Source organism: Tupaia chinensis, unplaced genomic scaffold (genome assembly GCF_000334495.1).
Source record: "Tupaia chinensis unplaced genomic scaffold, TupChi_1.0 Scaffold000196_1, whole genome shotgun sequence".
NCBI classification, from domain to species: Eukaryota; Metazoa; Chordata; class Mammalia; order Scandentia; family Tupaiidae; genus Tupaia; species Tupaia belangeri.
Window position 1 is genome coordinate 2887391 of NW_006159671.1, and position 24634 is coordinate 2912024.

At 41.3% G+C, this 24634-nt stretch overlaps 2 protein-coding genes across 4 annotated transcripts in view; one reads left to right on the forward strand and one right to left on the reverse strand.

Moving 5' to 3' along the window:
- GAS2 (growth arrest specific 2) overlaps positions 1-10717 on the forward strand; it is a 136266-nt gene extending 125549 nt beyond the window's left edge. The window contains exon 7 of the mRNA XM_006146905.3: positions 9137-10717. Within this exon, the coding sequence (XP_006146967.1) occupies positions 9137-9355 (219 nt within the window). The 3' untranslated portion in view covers positions 9356-10717. The remainder of the gene's footprint in view (positions 1-9136) is intronic.
- SVIP (small VCP interacting protein) lies at positions 2440-23330 on the reverse strand. 3 transcript variants are annotated; one of them, XM_014587214.2, is made up of 4 exons: positions 23170-23330; positions 20960-21010; positions 19822-19935; positions 2440-2676 (listed from the first exon to the last, which is right to left on the reverse strand). In XM_014587214.2, the coding sequence occupies exons 1-4, from the start codon at positions 23221-23223 to the stop codon at positions 2638-2640; spliced, it is 258 nt and encodes an 85-aa protein (XP_014442700.1). In that variant the 5' UTR covers positions 23224-23330; the 3' UTR covers positions 2440-2637. The 3 variants fall into 3 exon arrangements, with proteins under 3 accessions (XP_014442700.1, XP_014442702.1, XP_006146970.1); XM_014587216.2 differs by lacking the exon at positions 2440-2676 and adding an exon at positions 8071-9011; XM_006146908.3 differs by lacking the exon at positions 2440-2676 and adding an exon at positions 14085-15268.
- Positions 23331-24634: the final 1304 nt, after the last annotated feature.

Consider the following 24634-nt stretch of genomic DNA (forward strand, 5'->3'; position numbering starts at 1 on the left):
CATACTGATTTTTTTCTCTAGGCAAAGAATCGGTAACATAGCCGTGAGCAAAGATTTCCCTTTCAGCATTAAGAAATGCAGCCTATACCAATAATGGAACTGCCTCCCTTTGCTGGGACCAAGGCACAGTGAAGGATGAGGCTGCATGTAGAAAATGGGAACCACCAGAATAGGACCTAGCATGCAAAAAACACTGCTTTGCAACAATTCTGGAAGGATTTGTAACAACTCTAATTTTTTTTTTCTTTCTTGAGAAGAAATAACAAAAAAAAAAAAAAAGAAAAAAAAAGACATAGAATTAAAGACTCAATACTGAAGACTCAGTTGACATATACATTGATGCCACCGGGCAGTGGGAACTACCTTTGGAAACAGAGAACTCAAGTGGCTCAGCACTGCCGTAGAGGAGCTGTCACTTGTACACTGAAGGAAACATAAACCTCTGCTTCCACGTGTGCCAGCTCATGCCTGGCTATGAGCATGTGCCACCTTCTCATCTATTCCTGGCACGTGGTTATTTCTCAAGTACTTAGGGCCACTGGGAATAATCTGAAGTTAACTTCGACGTATATGTAGGGTTTTCTAGGACGTAACACTGAAGTCATAGCACATGAGCACAGTTCACCTGCATGAGTGACCCACTACCACTCCTGATTATTCGCAGTGCTTTGCCTGAGATAAATTATGACTGGCAAGTAACGGTGTATGCTTAAAAATCAGAATTTAGGCACCTCGTGGAATAAGTGGGCGTGGTGCAATAGAAGAAAGGATTCCTATCCCTGTTTTGCCACTGATCTGTCCTGTTGCTGTAGAACAGGAATAAGCCGATAATGACATCATAGGTTAAGCAAAACAACTACAGACTGGAAATATAAAAGCGGCATTATTTGACTGCCATTTGACACCAGCCTGAGCTTATTCACGAGAGGGTTTTGAAAAGTTCAAGAAACAATGAAATTAAAATACAAGTGTATTTTTGTCAATTTTGATTTTATTGTGGTAAAATATACATGACATAAATTCACCACTTGGAGTTTATTTTTGTTGCAAAAAGTTCTGAACTCCATGCACAGATTTCTCATAATATTTATTTTTCATGAACTCTTGGTAGTTCCCCCTAATATGTGAGATTTCAAAAGTGAGAAATACATCACACTTTTTTTGGAATGCTTATACATTATGAAAAGGGATATACAGATAAATCAGCCATTACAATATGGTAGGATGAGTGTAAGTAACAGTGAAAACATGTGAACTGCACACAGCAAGGGAGGATTCACTTGTCTGATAATCTTGGAAGATTTTTCAGGTGGAGGTGATGGAATTAGAGGAATATTGTTGCTCCTGGTAAGAAGAAGAACAGAGTGAAAAGGACATCCACATGTAGGGACCATTGTGCAAAAGTGTAAGTGAGGGAGCAGTAGATGGCATACTGGACTCCCATGTAGTCAGTCACGGTTCAAGTCTCAGACCAAGTGTCTTAAACTCAAGCCAGGCACGAGTGCATGTGTGCCCAAGATTCCGAGAGGAGAATGTAGGAGAAGGGATTGCGGCATGGCCATCCCCCATGGGGGATGATTTCTCGCTTTCTGTCACAAAAAAAAAAAAAAAGAAAAAAAAAGACATAGAATTAAAGACTCAATACTGAAGACTCAGTTGACATATACATTGATGCCACCGGGCAGTGGGAACTACCTTTGGAAACAGAGAACTCAAGTGGCTCAGCACTGCCGTAGAGGAGCTGTCACTTGTACACTGAAGGAAACATAAACCTCTGCTTCCACGTGTGCCAGCTCATGCCTGGCTATGAGCATGTGCCACCTTCTCATCTATTCCTGGCACGTGGTTATTTCTCAAGTACTTAGGGCCACTGGGAATAATCTGAAGTTAACTTCGACGTATATGTAGGGTTTTCTAGGACGTAACACTGAAGTCATAGCACATGAGCACAGTTCACCTGCATGAGTGACCCACTACCACTCCTGATTATTCGCAGTGCTTTGCCTGAGATAAATTATGACTGGCAAGTAACGGTGTATGCTTAAAAATCAGAATTTAGGCACCTCGTGGAATAAGTGGGCGTGGTGCAATAGAAGAAAGGATTCCTATCCCTGTTTTGCCACTGATCTGTCCTGTTGCTGTAGAACAGGAATAAGCCGATAATGACATCATAGGTTAAGCAAAACAACTACAGACTGGAAATATAAAAGCGGCATTATTTGACTGCCATTTGACACCAGCCTGAGCTTATTCACGAGAGGGTTTTGAAAAGTTCAAGAAACAATGAAATTAAAATACAAGTGTATTTTTGTCAATTTTGATTTTATTGTGGTAAAATATACATGACATAAATTCACCACTTGGAGTTTATTTTTGTTGCAAAAAGTTCTGAACTCCATGCACAGATTTCTCATAATATTTATTTTTCATGAACTCTTGGTAGTTCCCCCTAATATGTGAGATTTCAAAAGTGAGAAATACATCACACTTTTTTTGGAATGCTTATACATTATGAAAAGGGATATACAGATAAATCAGCCATTACAATATGGTAGGATGAGTGTAAGTAACAGTGAAAACATGTGAACTGCACACAGCAAGGGAGGATTCACTTGTCTGATAATCTTGGAAGATTTTTCAGGTGGAGGTGATGGAATTAGAGGAATATTGTTGCTCCTGGTAAGAAGAAGAACAGAGTGAAAAGGACATCCACATGTAGGGACCATTGTGCAAAAGTGTAAGTGAGGGAGCAGTAGATGGCATACTGGACTCCCATGTAGTCAGTCACGGTTCAAGTCTCAGACCAAGTGTCTTAAACTCAAGCCAGGCACGAGTGCATGTGTGCCCAAGATTCCGAGAGGAGAATGTAGGAGAAGGGATTGCGGCATGGCCATCCCCCATGGGGGATGATTTCTCGCTTTCTGTCTCTCTGTCTCTCTCTCTTTCTCTGGCAAGCACACATGCCCTATAGCAAAAATTTCTCTCTTAAAAAAAAAGTATAATGAAAGAGTATGTTATCTAAGAGTATAAAACGAAAAAATATCATATGCCCCAGAGCTCAAGGAAAGACAGATAAGGCTGGCAGGGCTAGGAATGGACACCATATATACAATAAACTTGAATCCCATGGAAAAGAAGAGACACTGAATTCAATAGCCTCAATGGTACCAAAGACCCTGAGAAATATTTAGGAAATAAATGAATGTTTTGGCTATCTGAGTAGTTGCAAAAAGACCCATGCCATCAGCCTCCTTAGGAGGGTCTGTGGCCTTCTGTGGGAAGATAGTGGACTGGTATGTCTTCTCACCCAAATGCTCAGGATCGGGGCAAAGGCTAGATTTACATTGGGAGAGAAAAGTTGAAGGTGGTGCAAACCATGAGGTTCAAGTGGAGAGTGGTTGGAGTGAGGAAAGTATCAGGGAAGGGGTAGTATTTTACAGAACCCTTTGGAATAGCAAAACTTTAGAAAGGTAAAAGAAGTGGAACCTTGGAAGAAGGCATGAAAGAACAATGGTATAGGAAGCAGGTGATCCCAGAACTGGAGTCTCAGCACACCTAGCCAAGAAGTAGGGAGTTTTGAGGATGGAGTGGTTGATTTCTTCAGATTCCTTACTTGGCAGAATGATCAAGAGAGGTAAGGATTAAGGACTGTCCATTGAGTTGACACATCTAGAAGCCATCTGGTTCCCTTTATCCCTGCAGTCAATTAAGAGGCCAAGGGCAGAAGCATTTTGCACTGTGGGTCATACCATGATGAGGAAGTTAGAAGTGAGTATCCCAAGCATACATTAAGAAGCTCAGATGTCAGGAGGGTGTATGAGAGCAAGTGTGTGAGTTCAGGACTTAATGCAGAGGGGAGGAATTAAACTTGGATAGGATGACTTCTTTCTGAGATGAGAAAGGCAGAGAAAAGGGTAAACATAGACTTAGATAAACTAGAGGTGGCAAGACAGAGGAAGACTGATGAAGGTAAGGTCATTAGCAAATCTAGGATGTGATGGAGGCTGTGTTTGGGAATAACAGAGGTACAGGAATGGAGTTGACCAACACAAACAACAGTGAATTGCTATTCGTCTGATGTGGCTAATTCCTAAGATGGAATTTCTTGAATCAAACATACCATCGTCCTTCTTAACTAGCTCAGCAGCTCTGCTAGAATTGATTGTAGGGCACACATTATAGGGGAAGAGTTAAGAGTTCTTTGATTTACCGCAAGTTGACTTGCTTTTAAGTTAGACAGTAAAGATTTTGTTTATGGACATTGGGATGGGTATTAAACTTCTTTCTTGTTTTTTTGAGACTGAGCATATGCTAAAGAAAATAATGCCATTTAAATCTCTACAAACAGAACTGTAAATCTTTATGAACTTTTTCCACCCCCACCCCTGTGGGATATGTGCACTTGCCAGAGAGAGACAAAAAGAGGAAGAGAGAAAAGGAAAGTGAGAAATCACTTTCTTGGAGGATAGCCATGGCACAATTCCTTCTCCTCTCCTCTCCTGTCAGGATTTTGGGCACCTGCACACATGTGCCCAGTGTGGTCGCCAAGCGTGGTTCATGATTCACTCGAACCATGAGGCTGGCCATGTGAGATCCAGTGCCTTTGCCTCCACTCCACCTGCTGGCCCAATCTCAGCCCCATGCTTCAAACCTGCACACTTTGACTATTGGTTTTTCATAGTAAGTTGTATTATAGATTTCTATTCAGTAAGGTCCAAATGAGACTTGAGCAAGAATACCTCAGAATTGAAAAGTCTGTTTTCTCAAGTATAACCTCAGACAGTCCCCTCACCCTCATCCCATAGGGGGCTGGAAGAAGATACCTGATTTCTAAGGTTTGCAAGCTACCTAAAATCCCTCCAGCTCCTAGAAGTAGCCAAACGAAGACATGAGAACAGGCTATGGATTCCACAATTGGTCCTCTTCAGTGTGTAATAAATATTCTTCAAGGATGTAAAAGTGCTTTTTGTTTGAAGTACTAAAGTTACATACATGTGCACACATGTCATGAGGTCTAAGCCCCTTGACAAATACTATGTCAAGTAAACATACCATAAAAGGTGTTAGTACATTTAGGTATCCATTTTGCTTGTTTTGTTATTTAATTATTTTATTTAACTTTATTTATTTATTTATTTATTTATTTTAACTTGATCAGAGAGGGACAGAGTGAGGGGGGGGAGAGAGAGAAGGAAAGTGAGAAAGCAAGCCATAAAGTCTAGGATTTGAACTATGGCCAGCTATGTGGGAGTTTAGCTCCCTTAACTACCATCCCACCTGTCAGCCCCAATTTTGCTTGTTTGTTTTTAATGTAGCTTAGGACTGGGGCAAAGAAAGAAAAGGCTGGTTCCAAAACAAGAGAGAAGCTTTGAACAGTTCTGAGAAATTTGTAAGGACTCAAACTTCTGCACTGTGACTAGGTCTATAGGGAAGAAGAGGGGGAAAAAAAAAAAACCAAAACCCCAAAACTGTCTTTGAAACCACTGGAAAAATCAAATACTCTACTAAGGTCTAGGCCTAATAGGAGCCTTCCTGGGAAAAGGAACCTCTACCACCTGATTTCAGGTGTTCATATGAAGCAGTGTCTCAAGGAGACCACATAAAAAGCATTTTACAGAAAGCTATGCAGATTTCTATAAGGGAACAAAATACAATTTTATGGTAAAGATTACAAAATATATGTCATATTATCTGCTTATTTTTTTTAAGTTTGGAAGTAGAAGGATCATCAGTCGATCGCTTTAGAGAAAAACGCCTACAGAATGCTATCTAAAGCAATGAATGAGAGGCCAGCAGGTGACATGAGCAGGTGTTGGACTTCCACATTGCCGACCACAGTTCGAGTCCTAGATTCTGTGGTTTGAAAATCATGCTAGGCACATGTGCGTGCATGCCCAAAATGCCAAGAAGAGAATGGAGAAGGGATTGTAGCATGGCCATCCCCCCAAGGGATGACTTTTCACTTTCCCTCTCTCTGTCTCTCTCTCTGAGAAGCACGTACATGCACCCTATGGTAAAAACCTTTTTTTTTTTTTTTTTTTTTTAAAGCAACTAATAAGATCATCATGTGAAAATGCTAGATTCAGATTTCAAAACCAGGGAACAACATGTACATCTTCCCTATCACACACCCCCACACACCCCCACACACACAATCTGCAGAGATCAATCAACCAATGAAGCTGTTAGAGTTCAGGCCCCTCTTGCTGTAATTCTCATGAGAGGACTTTCACAACCAGGAGCTAGACTTGAGGGGACAGAGGTCCTCATGAAAATAAAGTTGGGTCCATTACACTCCACTTGCCAAGGTAGGAAAGTAAATCCGACACATTGTAAAAGTATATTCTGTTACTCCTCAGCTAAGGGCTGTGGTAAAAAATACTAGTCTGAAATCTACAGCTGCCGTAGTAAGGATATGGAGAGGAGATAGGCAGAAATTTAATTCCAGTGTGGTTCATTCTAAGGAGAGCTCTGTCTCAGGGTGGGCCCACGTTGCATGGTCTGATGGACTCATTAAAGAGTGTGCGAACAGAAGAGGTCCCTAAATGATCGGTATTCTCTGGGCAGGAAAGGGTTGCTGTCACTGTTTTTCAGAATGATTTGTTTTACAACCGTTCTGACTGGTGGTGTTTCCGGGTTGAAATAGCCTGCTCACACACGGGCATGAAGGGAGCTTGGGCATTCTGCCAGAGGCATTCATGCTGAGAATGTCTGCAGGCAACTCCTAAATGGAGCTTGCAGAGCTAGGAAGTGCCAGGACTTCAACCACAGGCAAAGCTGCTGTCTGGAACAGTGGGAGAGAGAGTCAAAGGGCTACTTCCACATTGATCTTTGTACTTTTTATTCCTGTGGCTTCAAGTTTCAGAAACAAGTGGCAGAGGCACGTACATAAACATGTGGGACTGGGAATATGCCAGTCAAATTGTGACAGTCCCGGTGGATTATATACATATATATTTCTTTTTTGGGGGGGGGGTGCAGAGAGGTTTTTGCTATAGGGCATGTGTGCTCACCAGAAAGAGACAGAGAGACAGAAAGCAAGAAAGCACCCCAGGGGGGATGGTCACGCCGCAACCCCTTCTCCTCCATTCTCCTCTCGGGATCTTGGGCATGCACATATGCCCGGAGTGAGTTTAAGCCACCGGGTCTGGGACTTGAACCGCGGTCAGCTACATGGGAGTCCAGCAACATAGCCATTACGCTAACTGCTGGTCCCAGATTTTATATTTTTAAGTCTATTTTTTCTTTCTTCCATGAGAGAGAGAGAAAAAGAGACAGAGACAAAGATACAGGCTGCTGCAGTGAGGTGATCCATGCCGTGATCCACCCTCAGTCCTGGCCATCCTGGATCACAGGCAGTGCCCAGTGTGCTCAGGGAAGTTTCTGCTCTCGAACTCAGGACCTTCCCCATGTGGGTCTAGCTGCACCACCACTGCACCTGGTCTTCGGATTTCAGTACTGAAGCAGGAACTCTCATAGGAAAAGTACCGGATGTGTCTGGAAAGTCAGGTTCTAAGCACATCAGTGTCTTCATGCACAAAACAAGAATATGGTACAACTGGCAGGACTAGGGAGGCAAAGCAGTAACGAACCAAATCCAAACTCCTTTTATCTGCTTTATATTGAGAGGGCTTTCTTTGAGATATTACGTGATGCATAAATTCTGATGTTAATGGGGACGGTTGTCTGTTGATGATAAGACGAATGGCATCTTCAACTGGACTGATGGCAAGTGTGCAATGTTGAGAAAATTCACTTTACAAGCTATAGTGATGTGCAGTGATTGCGTGTCTAAAATAAATTAAAATAAAGAATGGTTAATCAGCCAAAAAAAAAAAAAATGACTAGCTAGATAGTACTTCCCAAGGTCTCTTCTGTCCTAATAGTTAAATATTCTAATACTTAGTAGTTACATTGAATTTCATTCTTCTGAGTCTAGTAGATGTAATTATTGATGCTCACCACATTTTTGCTATTTTGTACAAGATGTGATTTTGAAAACTGCTACATGACAACCATGAGTCAGGGCTTCTTAGTTTGATCCCATAGGCGAACTCTTACGATTCTATGAGACCATTAAGCACAAATGCAAAATGCTGTGGGTACAGGGATGTTGAAAGAAAGTTCAGATCTTTCAAAAGATCCTAAAGGCTAAGTGAAGGAGGTAACAGCACAAGTCCCCCCTGACTGGGTGGGAGTTTAAAAGTCCAGATCTCAAGCTGATGGAGTGAGCACCTACAGAGGCTACAATAAATGACCACCAGGTCCCTTTTAGTCGTCCACCCCTTATAGCTCTGCTCAGTGCGTATACTGTCGTGGCAGGAGAAAGCAGCGGCAGGTGGTCGTAGGACATTCCCCCTTGGTCTGAAACTTTCTGGCATTTGAAAGAAGCCAATGTCAACCTCTCTGGCTTTCTATACCAAATCTCCATGACTCTGATTTGTTATTATGTGGAAAGAACCATGTAGTCTTTGCTTCTAAATCGTGATTCTTTTCACTTATTAATCTGGAGCTTCAGATGGCTCCTGGACCTGGAGGTAAGATTTTTCTTTTTCAAAAAAGACACATTCTAAGTTAATGTGTAGGAATGATATGAGGAAACCCACACACACAAATGTTTGGCTATTCGAAAATACCTTGCTTTGAAGGGCTCAGACAATGACCAGGGGAAGCTTCTTTTTGAGTGCATTTTCGGTGTTATTTTGTGTGACTGTTCCTTTTATAATTCAACAGCACACACTTCCATGGACATTTAAGTCTTAGTTCAGAGGAGAATCACCCAGGGGGAAGAATGGAGCTTTCATCTGAGGCAGTAGGCAGGAACTGGCAGCAGCGGGGAGGGCTCTGATGGAGCGTCAGGTGTCTAAGAGAAGCCTCCAGACACATTGAACCATAGAATTGTAGACAGATCTGTATGGCAAAGCTGGATCTGGGGATGTTTACCCATAAGCCACTTGCATGGAAAAACAAAGCTTCTTTCATAAACTGCTAACTCAGACACTGCGCGCCACCTAGAAAAACAACGGGGCATGAAACCCAAGACAGACAGACCACTCTGATTTCACTAGAACTGCGAGCTGATTCGAGATACCGTGAGTGGTCAGGATTTAACCTTTCTGCTCTTCTTGCATTTCAGATGCTGCACAATAAACACGTCATGGTCCGTGTGGGAGGAGGATGGGAAACCTTTGCAGGGTATTTGTTGAAACATGATCCCTGCCGAATCCTGCAGATATCCCGTGTGGATGGCAAGACCTCCCCCATCCAGAGCAAATCGCCAACCCTTAAGGACATGAATCCAGACAATTACTTGGTGGTGTCTGCCACGTATAAGGCTAAGAAGGAGATTAAATGAAACTAACCAATCACTACAAGGAGACTCTCATCATGGCCTGTATCCACTTCTCCAGTGTAGCCAGTTTAGTTCATATGCTCTAAACCCGACTTTGGAAAAAGGTATACCAGACAGGAAAATGTCCTATTAAAAATGTTCCAAGAGTAGCACTATTTATTTTCAATGCTTCTGTAGAAAATGACTTATTAAAAGAAATTCTAAACTCAGATTGAAATTAGGCAATAGTAGGCCAATGATTATTTCTCAATATGTGAACACAGTATTTAGAACACAAACTCTACTAGGCACACAATTGTCTGTAGCTACAGGTTAAAAACTATAGATATGAGAAAAATGTCAACAGAAAGTGCTTGCTTTATGCCTGAGTGGAAGCACCGCAGACAATTGTATAACGGAGGGATTTTTAAGCTATTTTTTACAAAGCAATAACTAGAGTGATAATGTGCTACTAGAATATTTGACCACACTGTAAAGAAGTACAGACAGTTCATGACAGTACTTTACTGGAAGGGCCACTTTGGGAAAGTTTACATTCATTTGGAAGATTGCCTTAAAGTTTATCTCTTATCTATGACCAAATATCTGGGGTACTTTTGGAAGTTTTCAGTACACCCCCTTCAAGAATACCTTACGAGTTATTTCACAGTTTCTATGCACATGGCTGTGTTGAGAATGACTTAGTGTAATTCACACACATAAGCTGATACACATTTATATTTTGACAATGAGTAAATTGTACAGTCAAGTGTTCATTGACTTCATGTTATTTTAAAGCATTTTCTTACTCAAATATATCTTTAGTTAATCCTACTTTGCTAAGCTTTCCAATAAAGTAAATTCACTGTAGCTAATGGTGTTACAGACGTATGTATACCCTTGTATGCCTGGGACAGGGCTGTTTTGTACCAATAAACAGCAAGATAATTGTCCTCCCTGATTCAGTAATTAAAAAGATAATTTTGAAAAATGTTATGTCTGTATTTCAATGTCTCTTTCTTATCTTCAAATGGCAATAAAGTTAATCTTCAGATGGCAATTTACCTGAAAGTTTTAAGAGTCCAAATATGGTTATTTAAGACCCCTTCCCTTTGGGAAGGTGAGTGGTAGGGTTGTTTATTTGCCCTAGTAGAGAGCTTAGATTTTATCATAGGTAGAACCTTAAAGGCTGCCTTGAGTATCAGAATTACAGATGGAGTTAATATCTCATTTCTTCATTTTTCAACAATGAAAAAAGAAAACCTTTATTGCTCTAAAAAGGCAAGGGGGAGGAGGAATTTTTTTGTCAGTTAGTCAAAATACACACAGCCTATGGGCCAGCTGGTAGCATAGTGGTTAAGCCACTGAACTCCCACATGGCCAGCCATGGACTGAGTCCAAGATATTGTGGCTTGCTTTTTCGCTTCCCCTCTCCTTCTCTCTCTCTCTCTCTGCCTCTCTCTGGTGATCACATGTGCCCTATAGCAAACTTACATGAAAATAATAAATAAAATGAATTATTTTAAAAATAATAATTAAAATATGTATATAAAACCTGTTAATTGAAAAGTTTAAAAAACAAAAGGCCTAGGGACCAGCAGTTGGAGTAATGGCTATGTTGCTGGGCTCCCATGCAGTCAACCGCAGTATGAGTCCCGGGCCCTGTGGCTTAAACACATCGGGCTCATGTGTGTGCGTGCCCAGGATCCCAAGAGGAGACTGGAGATGGGATTGTGGCATGGCCATTCCCCCCCCCCCCCCAGGGGGGGATTTCTCACTTTCTGTCTCTCTGTCTCTCTCTTTCTGGCGAGCTCATGCACCCTATAGCAAAAACCTCTCCAAAAAATAATAACAACAACAAAAGAGGCCTAGGATAATTCGGTGGTTCTGAATTTGGTGGGAATCATTCTGGAAGAATAAATGTCAGTGAAACCCCCTCCAAAAAAACTTAAAAAGAAACAAACTAGAGTTTTTATGGGAGATAAAAATCACTTTAGAGCAGTGAATAATTTTAATATCATTTAAATAAACTCCAACTTTGTGCGGTTTAATTTTTAATATTACCAAACTAACATTAGCACCAAATTTCTGTGTAGTTGATAGTATTTCTATCAAAACTACTTTCTTATGCTTACATTTTTTATAAACATAGTTATGTCTTTAATAAGTAAATTTTATTAGCTCAGTTCAAAAAATATAATCTAACAAAGAAACTATGAATCTTTATGCATTTGTTATTGCTATCATAAACCACCACACATTTGATGAGATTAATCCAATCAAATGTATCCTCTTACAGTTCTGTAGTCAGAATTTTAAGGTGGCCTCACTGGTCTATGATCAAAGTGAAATGTCATTAGGGCTGTTTTGTGAAGAGTTTAGGAGAGAACTATTCCCTTGCCAGCAATCTAACTTCTCTCGACCCCCTCTTTTTCTTCATCTCTCCCCAACCATGTGTTGGAAAGGGTATTTGCTTTGAAGGGCCCATGTGGTTAGATTGGGTCACCTAGATAATTCATTTCAAGGTCATTAACTTGAACACAATCCCCTCGGTCATGCTGAGATCTCACAGTCACAGGTTGCAGGAAATAGCACATGAACGTAGTTTGTGAGGTGAGGATTATTAGATGAAGAAAAAGAGGGGGTTGAGAGATGTTATATTGCTGGCTTTAAAGATGGAGGAGGAGGTCCCGATGAGCCAAGGCAGGCTGGTGGCCTCAAGGCTTAGAAAGACAAGGGAACAGTTCTCTCCTAAACTCTTCACAAAGCACAGCGAGAAATCACCCCCAGGGGGGATGGCCACGCCACAATCCCCTCTCTTCCATTCTCCTCTCGGGATCTTGGGAACATACACACATGCACTCAGCATGAGTTTAAACCACCGGGTCCTGGACACGAACCACTGTCGACTACTTGGGAGTTCAGTGACATAGCCATTATGCTAACTGCTGGTCCCATCTATGGCTCTTCTTAATCCCCAAGAGATGAAAGCATTCCTAACCACCAATCCAACCTCCCCTTTTCAAGATACAGGAAAGACACATTTTGTTACAGAGATAGCCCAAGCCAATTTTTATGTAGGAAAAATGTATATTTATCCTCCCCCCCAAGGCAATACAGAATTTCTAAGAAAAGCCATGTGGGGGAAAACTATTAAATAACATTCCAAATATAATCAGTAGAAAAACAGAACCACATACAGATGTTTTAAAAACATGCAGAGCGTCACAAAGGAGCTGTGTAATGATATACAAGTTTCCATTCTGAGATAGTTTGATGATTAGCATTCAAAAGAAGTGCCATAACATTTTACATTTTAACATGATGGTGATATACATACAATATACTCTTTTGCCTATATTTTAGTAATTTAGTTGGGGAATGTGTGTATTTGTGTTTATTGAGAGGGGCGACAGAGAGGCCACCCCTGACAGGGTCTCACCATGGAGTGATCTCCACAAGACTTCTAGCCTATCAGGATCCGGGGCACCCTCAGCATATTCAAGTCGACTCAGGACCTGAACCCCAGGTCTGCCCATATAGTTCCAGTATTGCACAGTGGCACACTGTCACTTGTGCCTGGGTGACATATTAAGCTGATGTTCTATTTATGAATTATGGGAAATTGGCAGCGACTTAAGGTTTCCATGGGAACGGATCCATAAATTTATGAGGAAAAGGATACGTGTATTTCTTCTTCTCATTTTATTAATAGCAATGATTGGTTTCCTATCAAGCATCCAATCTCCCCTTTATCCTTCCCCTTCACAACAATATACCTAACATTTAGGCATCACCTGTTGCTGCCTGTGGCCATGTGGTTTTAACAAAAGCTCGTCCCACACATGCAGCCCAGCCAAGTCCGGCAGGAGCAGCTATCCCATTTCCCCCAGAAAGCCAGAAGTCATCTACCTGCATAGCATTCGTGGTTCAACAGGAGATGAGCCTGGAGTTTGGGTGTAAACTGCTGATGGAAGCAAGGCATTAGCCACCGGGAGTAAACCGCTTGTTTATACTGACCCAAATTCTAATGATTTGAAATGTAATGAAGAGAATATTATTCTTTCTGTATAAAATAGAAGGGAAGAGCTGCACAGCTGGAGGGTGAAGCTCTGGTCCTGCATCTGCTCAGCTGTTAACATCCTTTCCTCTTTCTGTCTTGGAAAAACTAATCATTTTAATAAAGTCGAGAATTTTATTTCTAAAATCCAATTCAGTCATGTCACTGTTCTTTATGAAGAAAAATAGCACTAATCTACAGGACGAAGAAAATGGAGTCAAACTATATGCTTTGCCCGGATATTCATAGGCTATTTCATACCACAAGTGAAAAATTCATATTTACATGAGGAGTGAAAGGTCCTGTGTGATGATTCGAACTCTTTACAATGACCATGCGCAATATACTGCAGTGGAACAGCAGTCTTCTGGGAGGGCTGGGCAAGGTCATGGCTGTTTCCTTTTCGTAAACTGAGCTGCTCTATCTAATTGACAACCCCTAATGGCACGAGTATCTGAATTCTAATTTAGGGCCTAGTATGTTGCCATTTAAGAGTAAGCAAACATGGCCCCAGCAGCTAGAGTAGTGGTTACATCGCTGGACTCCCTCATTGCTAACAGTGGTTTGAGTCCTGGACCCGGTGCCTCAAAACTTGCGTTGGGCATGTGTGCATGCCTGCCCAAGATCCCGGGAAAGAGAATGGAGGAGAAGGGATTGTGGCACGGCCATCCTCCCTGGGAGGTAACTTCTCACTTTCCTTCTCACTGTCTCTGTCTCTCTCTCTGGGGAGTGCACACACCCCAACCAAGGCAAAAACCTCTAAAACGCATAAAAGCTAATAGCAATTCTTCTATTTCGGCTTATTATATATTAAAAACAAAATAAATGCCATTAAAACTCATGTTCTTAATCAACAAAAATCTATAAAGTTTATAACTATGCATTGCGTAGTTATCTTTTAATATTTTTATGTTTGAAGTAGACCTTTTTAAAAATATAGTACCTACATACCAAACTTACTTTGGCAATGTCACATCTGTTTAAGTCTAATCATCATTCTTTAATAAATACAAAAGAATAAAAATGCTTAGGAAATTTGACAAATAAATTACCAATCACTATAATCCATCTAGAGTCTTAGTTCAACTCAGTTACTACAAACATGTTTAAATAGAGCTGAATCCAACATTACACACCAGTACATCACCAACCTCTGATGGTACCATTAATATATCATTTTAAATTCAGCAAGCAAAAATACTTTATTATAGTGGAAAACATGATATGCTAATTTTGTAAGCTACAGAAATAGGAAATAAATGAGGAGAAATCTCAACGCCTGCCTACAAATATTCTTTACTTGGCAAGTTACAAAAATGTACAGTGTCTACAGAGTTCATTCACATAAGCCCTTCAGATGATTTTTCAATATTTTCCCTGATGATCAGTTTAAAGGCACTAAGTCCATAAGTTTAAGCAAAAGTCTCCACATAGAGAAATAAAAGTGAATGTGAAGCTAAGCAGGACAACTGTAAGTAGCTCGGTCATTTTATAAAGGAGAAAAATATAACTGCAAATTTTAATATTCGAGATGAGTACAGAATTTTTGCATGCAATGCACATATTTATTCACTAGTTCGGTATGTGTTTTAACTACTAAAAAATTGGCAAATCACCCTGTACCTGAAGAAGATCAAATCTAGGAAGATAAATATGTAATGAGCAGTCTGGCCATTCTCTAAGTTTGAAAATCAAGAGTTTTTAACGACATCTCCAACATAGATTCAGCCCTGCATTTAAGGGCACTAATATTACAAAGTTTAAGTCTTCATTTACTCAAAAAAGAAGATATTAAGGAAGTCCATTTGATTGCAGATACTAGAACAGTTATTGGCAGTAGACTCTTCCACTCATGTTATACTTTATGAAACTGTCCACTAGAAAAGATAAAAATACAGAGAAATATAAATTTCTATACCAGCATTTCAGTAAACAAACAGGAAATAAAGAGGAGTGCAGGGCATGGAAATATAAAAGGATTTTTGTGAATAACCATTATTAAAATTTCAATTAAAAATGTTCTGATACACCGAGTCACTGTATATCATTACAGCTTACAAGCTAAATGGTCCCACCATGAATACACTACATATTAGTCCAGTAAAAGACGTTATCACATTATTAACAGATAATTGTCCGTTTTTGTGTCCCTTAAATGTGTTGCTTCTCTTTTTTTTCCAGCCAAAAGTACGAAATAAAATAATATATAAATATAAATAAGACAAAAGATCTGAGTGGACCCGAAATAAAATAATAGTTTTAAAATATAAATAAGACAAAAGATCTGAGTGGACCAATGGGCAGTTCTGTGAGTGGCTTTGGTGAGACCTGCTGTGGTTGTGCCCTTTCTTGTCGGAGTTCTCAAGAATAACTGCAGAACCAGAACGTCCTTGGAGTGAACCGTCCTGAGGGAGGGACTAGCAGAACAGCCTGGGCTCAGCTCCAGCCCCCCACCCTCCCAAACATGCAGCTTCAGTGCCTTAGCCCAAAGTGTAATGTTTCCCCCAGGGGCATAAAACCCCAGGCCAGGGGCCAGCAGGTGGTGTTATGGCTGGGGCGCTGGCTCCCACACAGCCTACAGGGATTCTAGTCCCCCTGGCAGCTTAGCTTGTCTTCTCACTTCCCTCGCTCCCCCCCTCTCTCTGTCTCTGGTGAGTGCATGTGCCCTATAGCAAATCAATAATAAATCAAATGAAATAAGTAATTTTTTTTTTTAAAAGACCCAGACTAGACAGCAGCTCCAAAAAAACTCTTGACTAGGGCCAGTAGGTAGTGTTGTGGTTGGGGATTTCCATGTGATCAATGATGGTTCAAGTCCCAGACCTGGTGGCTTGCTTTCTCAATTTCTCTCTCTTTCTCTCTCTCTCTCTCTTTTTATTAGGTATAGCAAATTAAATAATAATAATAAATAAATAAAATTAAATAAACAATTCTTAAGAAGACAAGGTATAGAAAATTAAATAATAATAATAAATAAATAAAATTAAATAAACAATTCTTAAGAAGACAAAAGCAAACCCCTTGACCAAGAGTTTTGAGGACTAAGTTACTCTCCACCTTGTGTTTCCCCTCGTTACTCCCAGGCTCACAAACGTCTGTTGAGCTTCGTGCTCTCCGTGTGCTATGCTCATGGCCAAGGGCAAGGAAGCATGTCCTTCCAGCCAGCATTTGTGAGGCAGAAGTGACCAGGAGTCTTCTAAGGAAACAGCAGTGGCTTTGGAGAGTGAGCCACTCTTCTTGAGAAACCCTGCTGCCACCATCCTGCTGCCACTGTGGTGAAGGTCACTTTTATTGAATCTGCTAGGGAGATTTCTTGTAAGACTAGTAAACAGAGAAAAAGAAACTAAACTGAATATTGGAAATGTTTTTCATTTTGAGCATTTTTGGAGAGGACCAGAAGTAATAGCCCGGCTACATTTTAAAGTTTTTATGTATTTATTCCTTCCGTGGGAGACAGAGAAAGAGAGGAGAGAGGAAGGCAGAGCCAGACAAACATTCCTCAACCGGGTCTTCATGTAGCCTCCCTCCCCCCTTCCCCAGTGGGCCTGGGCTTGTAGCCTCCCTCCCCCTTCCCCTGGGACCTCAGGGCCTTCCTGTGGGCCAGCACTGCACTGCCAACTGGCCACCTAGGATCTTTCTATCTTAGTTCTAACTACATGTACATTAAAGTAGCCTTTCTTATTTCTTTTTTTTTTGTTTTTAAAGAGAGGTTTTTGCTATAAAGCATTGAGCTCACCAGAGAGAAAGAGAGAGATAGAGAATGAGACAGTGAGAAATCATCGCCCTGCAGGGAGGGTGGCCACACCGCAATTCCTTCTCTTCCATTCTCCTCCTGGGATTTTGGGCAAACATGCACACATACCCTGCATGAGTTTTAAGCCACCAGGTCCGGGACTCAAACCCACGGTTGACTACGTGGGTGTCCAGTGATATAACCACTACACCATCTGCTGGTCCCAAGTATTCTTTCCTTAAAACATTTCATCTCATTTTAACTTACTCAGTACCTCCTCTGTGAACTAGTGGATCTCAGTATCATTTCCTGTCCTACCATTTAATTTGCTTTGCTTTCTGTTTGACTTTGACGACTCTGTATGAAGTAAAACTGGTAAAAGAAAATTTTACTTTAACAAAGTAGTAAAAATAGAAAATCTGTAAAGAAGAATTGATCTTGCTGTCTCCCAGCCCTTTTTCTTACACTGGATCTACTCTGTTCTATTAAAAAATAATAATAAAATAAATAAACAAAAATGTCAGGGTTTGTTTTCGTTTTTGTTTTTGTTTTTTTCTTTTCTATCCCCCCTTTTTTTTTTGGTCATAGGACGTGTGTACTTGCTGGAGAGACAGAAGAGACAAAAAGCTAGAAATCACAGAAATCACCCCCCGGGGGGATGACCATACCACAATCCGTTCTCCATTCTTCTGTCAGGATTTTGAACACGTGAGCACATGTGTCCAACACGAGTTTTAAGCCACCAGGTCTGGGACTCGAATTGTGGTCAACTACATAGGAGTCTAGCGACATAACCATTATGCCAGCTGCTTGTCTCAAAAATATCAGTTTTCTACCTTAATATCAAAACCAATTAGTTTATGTATTTTAAAAGTTCACCATAGAAAAATATACGCATAGAAACACACATACACACACACACTGGTTTTATTTTCGTTAAATAAAGTTAGAGGTAGTTTACAATGGTTAAATACACACTGATGTTGCCTATCTCTCTGTGGCATTTGTGAGTCACAGTGCATTCCGGATGTGCCTAAACTGCCTCTTGAGTTAGAGGTGTGTGGTGTGTGTGTGTGTGTGTGTGTGTGTGTGTGTGTGTGGTTTTAAGAGCAGAAACAACTGGCTCACCAAGATAGGGAATCAGCTTAAAAGTTTCATAAATCATTGACAAATACAAATAACTGAAATGAGGAACACTGTTCTCACAACTGTGTTTACTCATGAAAAGTTATTTCCTTTAAAAATAAACGAGGAATAATAATTGATCCATTACTGTCTTGAGCTTTAATGTGTAAACTATAGCCCTTTACAGTCCTGCTAAACGATAAAGATCTCGGAGTTGGGGGCCTTGTTTCTCTTGTTCATTATTATATTCCTAGTGTCTAACTCTGCGGTCCACCTACTGGGTGGTACACGTGCCTGTCCCACACACACCTGTTACACTATGACCCAAATGAACATGCATGTAAGGATGGTGAGTGACAGCACGAAGACTAAAGATCTCAATTCACTAAGTGAAAGTATTTGGGCTACAGAGACACAGAATTTCAAGTATAATCCACTTTAATACAATTGCTGCATACACAGAGGTTAGAAACGATGTCTGCCAAAATGATACAGTTTGGGTGGTTTTCACTTTCTCTACTGCTTTATATTGCTTGAAGATTAGTATTAAGTATAAAAGTATTGGGACCAGCAGATGGCAAAATGGTTATGTCACAGGACTCCCACCTAGTCAACTATAGTTCCTGACCCAGATCTGGCAACTTCAAACTCATGCCAGGCACATGTGTGTGCGTGGCCAAGATCCCAAGGGCAGTGATTTCTCACTTTCTGTCTCTCTGTCTCTCTCTTTGTCTCTAGCAAGTACACATGCCCTGTAGCAAAAATCTCTCTTAAAAAAAATTAAGATATAGTGTTATTCTAATCAGGATATATTGATTATTTTCATTTTGAGGAAAAGAAAGCAGATCTATTCCAATGAACATTAAAACTGATCCTTCTTCCAACCTACTCAGGCTTTTAAATTACTTCAAATGTTTAAAATTCATACCTATATGAATATGAAAATATATCAGGAAAAAAGTTTACATAAAACTATATGATATGATCCAGTTTTAAAACTTTGTTTTTTTTTTTTTAATCATTTTCTCCATTTTTAATTCTCTATAGGGTTCATCTGCTCACTGGAGAGAAAAAGAGAGAAAGTGAAAAGTACTTCCCAAGTGGGATGGCCAGCCCACAATCCCTTCTCCTCCATTCTCTGCTCGGGACTTTGGGCACACATGCACACACGCCCAGTGTGTCTTTCAAGCCACCAGGTCTAGGATTCGAACTGCAGTTGGCCAAATGGGAGATAGCTGCCTTAGCTATCACACCAGTAGCTGCCCTGTTTTATAATTTCTTATTCACATTTAATCATCATACAGCTCTACAGCAAACAATATGGTTTTACAAACTATGCAAGGAGTATGCGACAATCACATCAAATGATGTACTGTATACATCATTTTCAACAGAGAACTTTGCATTCTTACGACGGTTTAACAGTTCTCCCCAGAGCCCTTCCCACTCACCCCTACTACCCGCCCCTCACCGCCACCACCCTGCACAGTCATAGGTATTAAGGACTGCATTGCTACTTCAGTTTGCTAAAATGCCCGGTAAGTTAAGTCTCAAGTCCATTTTAATACTTACCCTAAGTCCGCCTTCTGCTGGAGGCCCAGATGTAGCCATTTGTTTTTCCATTTTCTCCTTTTTCTTCCTCTTTTCTTCCACAGATCGAACATCCAGAATTCCCCGAGATGCAGCCTTTAGGATAAAGGATACAGAAAGAATAAGTAGTAGTACCCGTGTGCAAAAGGTGTTTGCTTTCGTCTTCTATATTTTTCTCTGGGAGTGAGAAGTTGGTTTATTTTTGGTAACAACAAAAGAATTATAATATTTCTACAACAGCCTTTCATAAAACTTACTGTCATTTCTTCACTGGGTATTTTGTAACCGTATGCAATTTTCCTGTGCACTTACTTCCCATCCACCTACTAGTGTTCTACAAAGCACAGCCACTTTATCTCAGAATTAAAGGAGTCTCCCGACTCACAGGAGACATCTGTAAGATAACTGTCATAACTAAATTATATAAATACATTAATGTCATTTATAGAGATATGGAAATTATTTTGACAATCATTACCTTTAACTATAAATTTGTAGGATATCAGACCCCATTTACATTACAGATTACTAGTAATGGACATCTATGGAAAATATGGTACCAACCTAATTATCTAAGTATACAACAGTATAATATTATTTTTAGATTTGATATAAGGTTTGTGCTCTTGACACAGAGAGAGAGAGAGAGAGAGAGAGAGAGAACCCCCCCCAAGAGGGAATGGACATGCTGCAATCCCTTCTCCACTCTCTTCTCAAAATTTTTGGCAAGCAGACATGTGTCCAGTGTGTTCTACGAGCTTCCAGGTCCAGGACTTGAATCATGCAGCCATGTGGGATCAGCCACCTTAACCATCATGCCACTGGCTGGCCCCAGAATGATTTTTTTTTTTAAGGTTTTTGTCACAGGGTGTGTGCGTCAGAGAGAAACAGAGAGATAGTGTAAAGGAAACAGAGAGAGACAGTGAAAGGAAAAGTGAGAAATCACCCCTAAAGGGCTGGCTATGCCACAATCCCTTCTTCATTCTCCTCCTGAAATTTGTGAATGCACGTGCACACCCCTGGCATGATTTTCAAGCTGTGGGGTCCAAGACTCTGCAGCCGGCCATGTAAGTCCAGTGCCATAACCTGTTGACCTCCAGAATGATATTTTTTATCTTACCTCCTTTTGTCTTCTTTCCGCAGCCTCTGCAAGCTTTGCTCTTTTCTCTTCCTAAGGAAAATGTATAAGAATGTTTTAAAAATAAAGCCGATTATCATCATAAATAAAATACACACCTATACTTTACAGCTCATGCTTACAAAAACATTTAGTATGGGCCCCAAATGTCTCATGAAGAATGCCACTATTAAAACATTTATGAAACATTCAACTTTCTGAATTTTAATACTGTAGTCAATATAACCTTCAAATCATCACATGCTAAGATAAATATAAGCAGGTTGCCTTCTATACTAATCTTTTTCCTTTCTCTAAAAGGAAAAGGCTTGCCAACTAGTTGGGGCAATATTAAAACAAATGATGTTTAAAAATACAGGAGGGAAACACACGGTCTGCTACTGCCAGTTTTAAAAGGAGGCTGCAGCAGGCAGTGTCTCCATGAGAGGATCATGAATGAAGTGTGCCCACCTCATTGTGCAGGAGGGGAAGGAATGGTGGGAGTTTATGAAGCTACTGCTCCTCATTAGGAAACAGTGAGCACTCTCTATACCACGTATTACTTAATAATAAAATATTTACATATAGAAGACAATACGCATTCTCCTGCAGACTGGCGTAGTAACTTCCTTGTTCCCTGTAGCACAGTGCACACATTCACCGGCTGGACGCATATACGAAGCACAATCATGCCTCGGGAACTTCTCTAGGTGCTGGGGTACAGCAGCAAGGAGACACACGTGTCCTCCCACAAGAAACTCAAATTCCAATGGGGGTGCACAAACGCACCAAGTAAATAAGTATCCAACAGGTGGCAGTGGGAGTGTGGAGGAAATATAAAGAGTACGTTGACTAAATTATGGGAAGAGGAGTCCGTGGAATAGCGGAGGTCTAGTTTATTTAGGGTGGTGAGGGAAAGCCTCACTGATAGTGACATGGAAGTGAGCCATGTGGTCAGCCATGGGAAAGGGCCTAGCCTGTAGATGCCAGACAGCTTCACAAATACAGGCAGACGAAATGAACACATTTAAAAGCAAAAACAGCAGCACAGACAAGCTGAACTTTCTTTCATCAACCTCTGGGTCATTTTAGTACTAGGATCTAATAGCCAAAGGGTTTATGAACTCTCCTAAATTCTCATTTTCTTCCATTATTTTTTTTACATTATTTTATTTAACTTTATTTATTTATTTATATTTGACTAGAGAGGGACTGAGCAAGGGAGAGAGAAAGTCACCAGGTCCGGGACTCGAAACACAGTTAACTATGTGGAAGACCAGCGCCCTTAACCACCACGCCACCCCGCCAACCCTCTTCCACTCTCTTTTAGATAGATACGAGAAAAGAGAACTCTTAGGATTTCCCATGGTATCAAGTGCTTGTAAGGCGTACTTCTATAAAGATACTGTTAATAGCGGAAAGCTACAAAAAGTCTACTCAGCGTGTTTTACTACATACCACCCAGTTGAATTTCAATGTACTACTTTCGTATAAATATATCCCAAATACTGCATGGGACAAAGATAAGTTTAACATGTTTTCCTTGTTTCTCTGGAATTCAAACGTAACTGTGTTCCCGGTAGTTTTACTTGTCAAAAGCCGGTAGGCAACCTTACAAATGATATGATCTGTAGTATATGAAATATACTTAAGAACGTAAAAGAACGATAAATACTAAAAGGAAATCATGGACCAGTAACTATCCGCGAAAGCACGGGACACAGGCGACTTCAGCGGGCACCTTCTTTCAGCAGTTGGTAGAGACACAGGACGAGACACATCTCCCAGAGCGTTAAACACTCAGCGGACAGAAAAAGAGCGATTTCATTGCGCTCCCCAACTCGATGCTCCGCTTCGCCCAGAGGCCCCCGCGCCCCGCGCAGCACCGTCCGCGCGCGCCCGCGTTCTAAGAACCCGAATCTCGCCAAAGTCAGCGACAGGGAAAAAGATCCCCAGAGCCGCTTGGGGACAATTTTTTGTTACCAAAGAGGAGAGATCGACGTGGGGGCGGCGACCCAGGTCTCGGTGGCAGGACCCCAACCACCCTCGGGGCGCGTCCACACATCCTGGCCGCCCAGGCCTCTGCCCGCGCGCTCTCAGGCCCGCGCACCGCATCCAACCGCCCGCCCGGTGCCGGCAGCTCCCGGCCTCCCGGAGCGCCTCTGCGGAACAGGTGCGCGCGGCGAGGCCTGCCAGGCCGCAGCCCTACTCACCGGGTCCGGCGAGGGAGGCGCGGACTCCCCGGGGCAGGGAAAACACATACCCATGGAGACCACACCAGCGGGTCCCTGACCCGGTCCGCCCAGATCAGGCGGCGAAACTGCGCGGTCAGATGCGCGTCCCAGAAATTCCGCGCTCACCCCGCCCCCACCCGTGTCCACCCCCCGCATGGTCGCCATCCGACTCTGTCCCAGCCGCTCAGATCCGCCCCCACGAAGCAAGGCCCACCCTAAGTCCGTGGCTCCGCCCCTGCGAGCGGTGGGCGGGTGGACAGAGCGTAGGTCACCGAAACACCTGCTGCGGGCAGCTAGCGGGAAGGCATGGAAAAACCAGGTTCTGGTTTCTCTAAGCTCTTTCTGCGCTCCTGGTCTACCCGTATACAAATGGCTAGTACGAATCTGGATCGTTCGTGCTCTCGTTTGTGAGACTGGACTCTGGCCTCCAAGAAATCGAAGCCAGAATTGCACGTTCACACCTGCACCCTTCGCTGCCGTCTTCGGGGTGCTCAGTGCTGTTCTAATGGAGGTCAGAACACGAAATCCATCATTTGGTGTTGAATGCGGCCTCGTCAACGCAGCATTCATTAGTTGAGATTCTGCTAGTTTCAGGTATTTGGGTTACTTATTCCTACAAGGGCAATAATAAAGTTTCATCCCCAGGCATCTATTTAAATGGAAGAAGTTGATTTGGTGAGTCTACGGTGGGTCCTGAGATTTAGTTCTCGTAAATTCTCAAGTGATGCTAAAGTTACAAATCTCTTCTCCATACAAACGTGTTCATTTCTTTTTTTTTTCTTCTTGGCATTCTCTTAGTCCTGCTTGTTGGGAAATTTGCAAGGATTATGAAAAGTTAAGATGTAAAGTGGCAGTTAACATCTAAGAAGCTGCGGTTAACATTTTGATGTGTATTTTTTACAGGATGAGTGTTTGTGGATGTGTGCTTTACATAAATGTCATGCACCTTTTTAATTGTAGAGTTCACTGAGTTTTAACAAACATGCACCCAGGTAATTAATAATCACTACGTTTAAGAAACAAAAAATTTCCATCATCCTCCCAAATTCTCTTGTACCCATTCCCAGTTCTATCCCATACCTGGAACAAGGCAGCTATTAATATTTTAAGATCACTATAGTCTCTAGCAAGTTTAACGTAAATTGAACATGCAATATTCATGTTCTGCATATTGCATGATATATTTGAGATTCTTTCATGTCATTGCGTGAAAAAGTGGTTCAGGGTTCAAGGCCTTTGTCAGAGAAAATACAAATCTATAAAGGAGAAAAAAATTTTTTTCTGTTGAACTACCCACTTACTTCTATTTTACATTTTATTTAGAAAAATTGAAATCGTAAATATCATCTCCATCTTATTAAAAACATGTAAGACCTACTGAAAAAGCTAAATATGCCTCTTGCTAGTTTTGTGTCCCAGGAACGTCTTTGGAGGCTGAAGACTT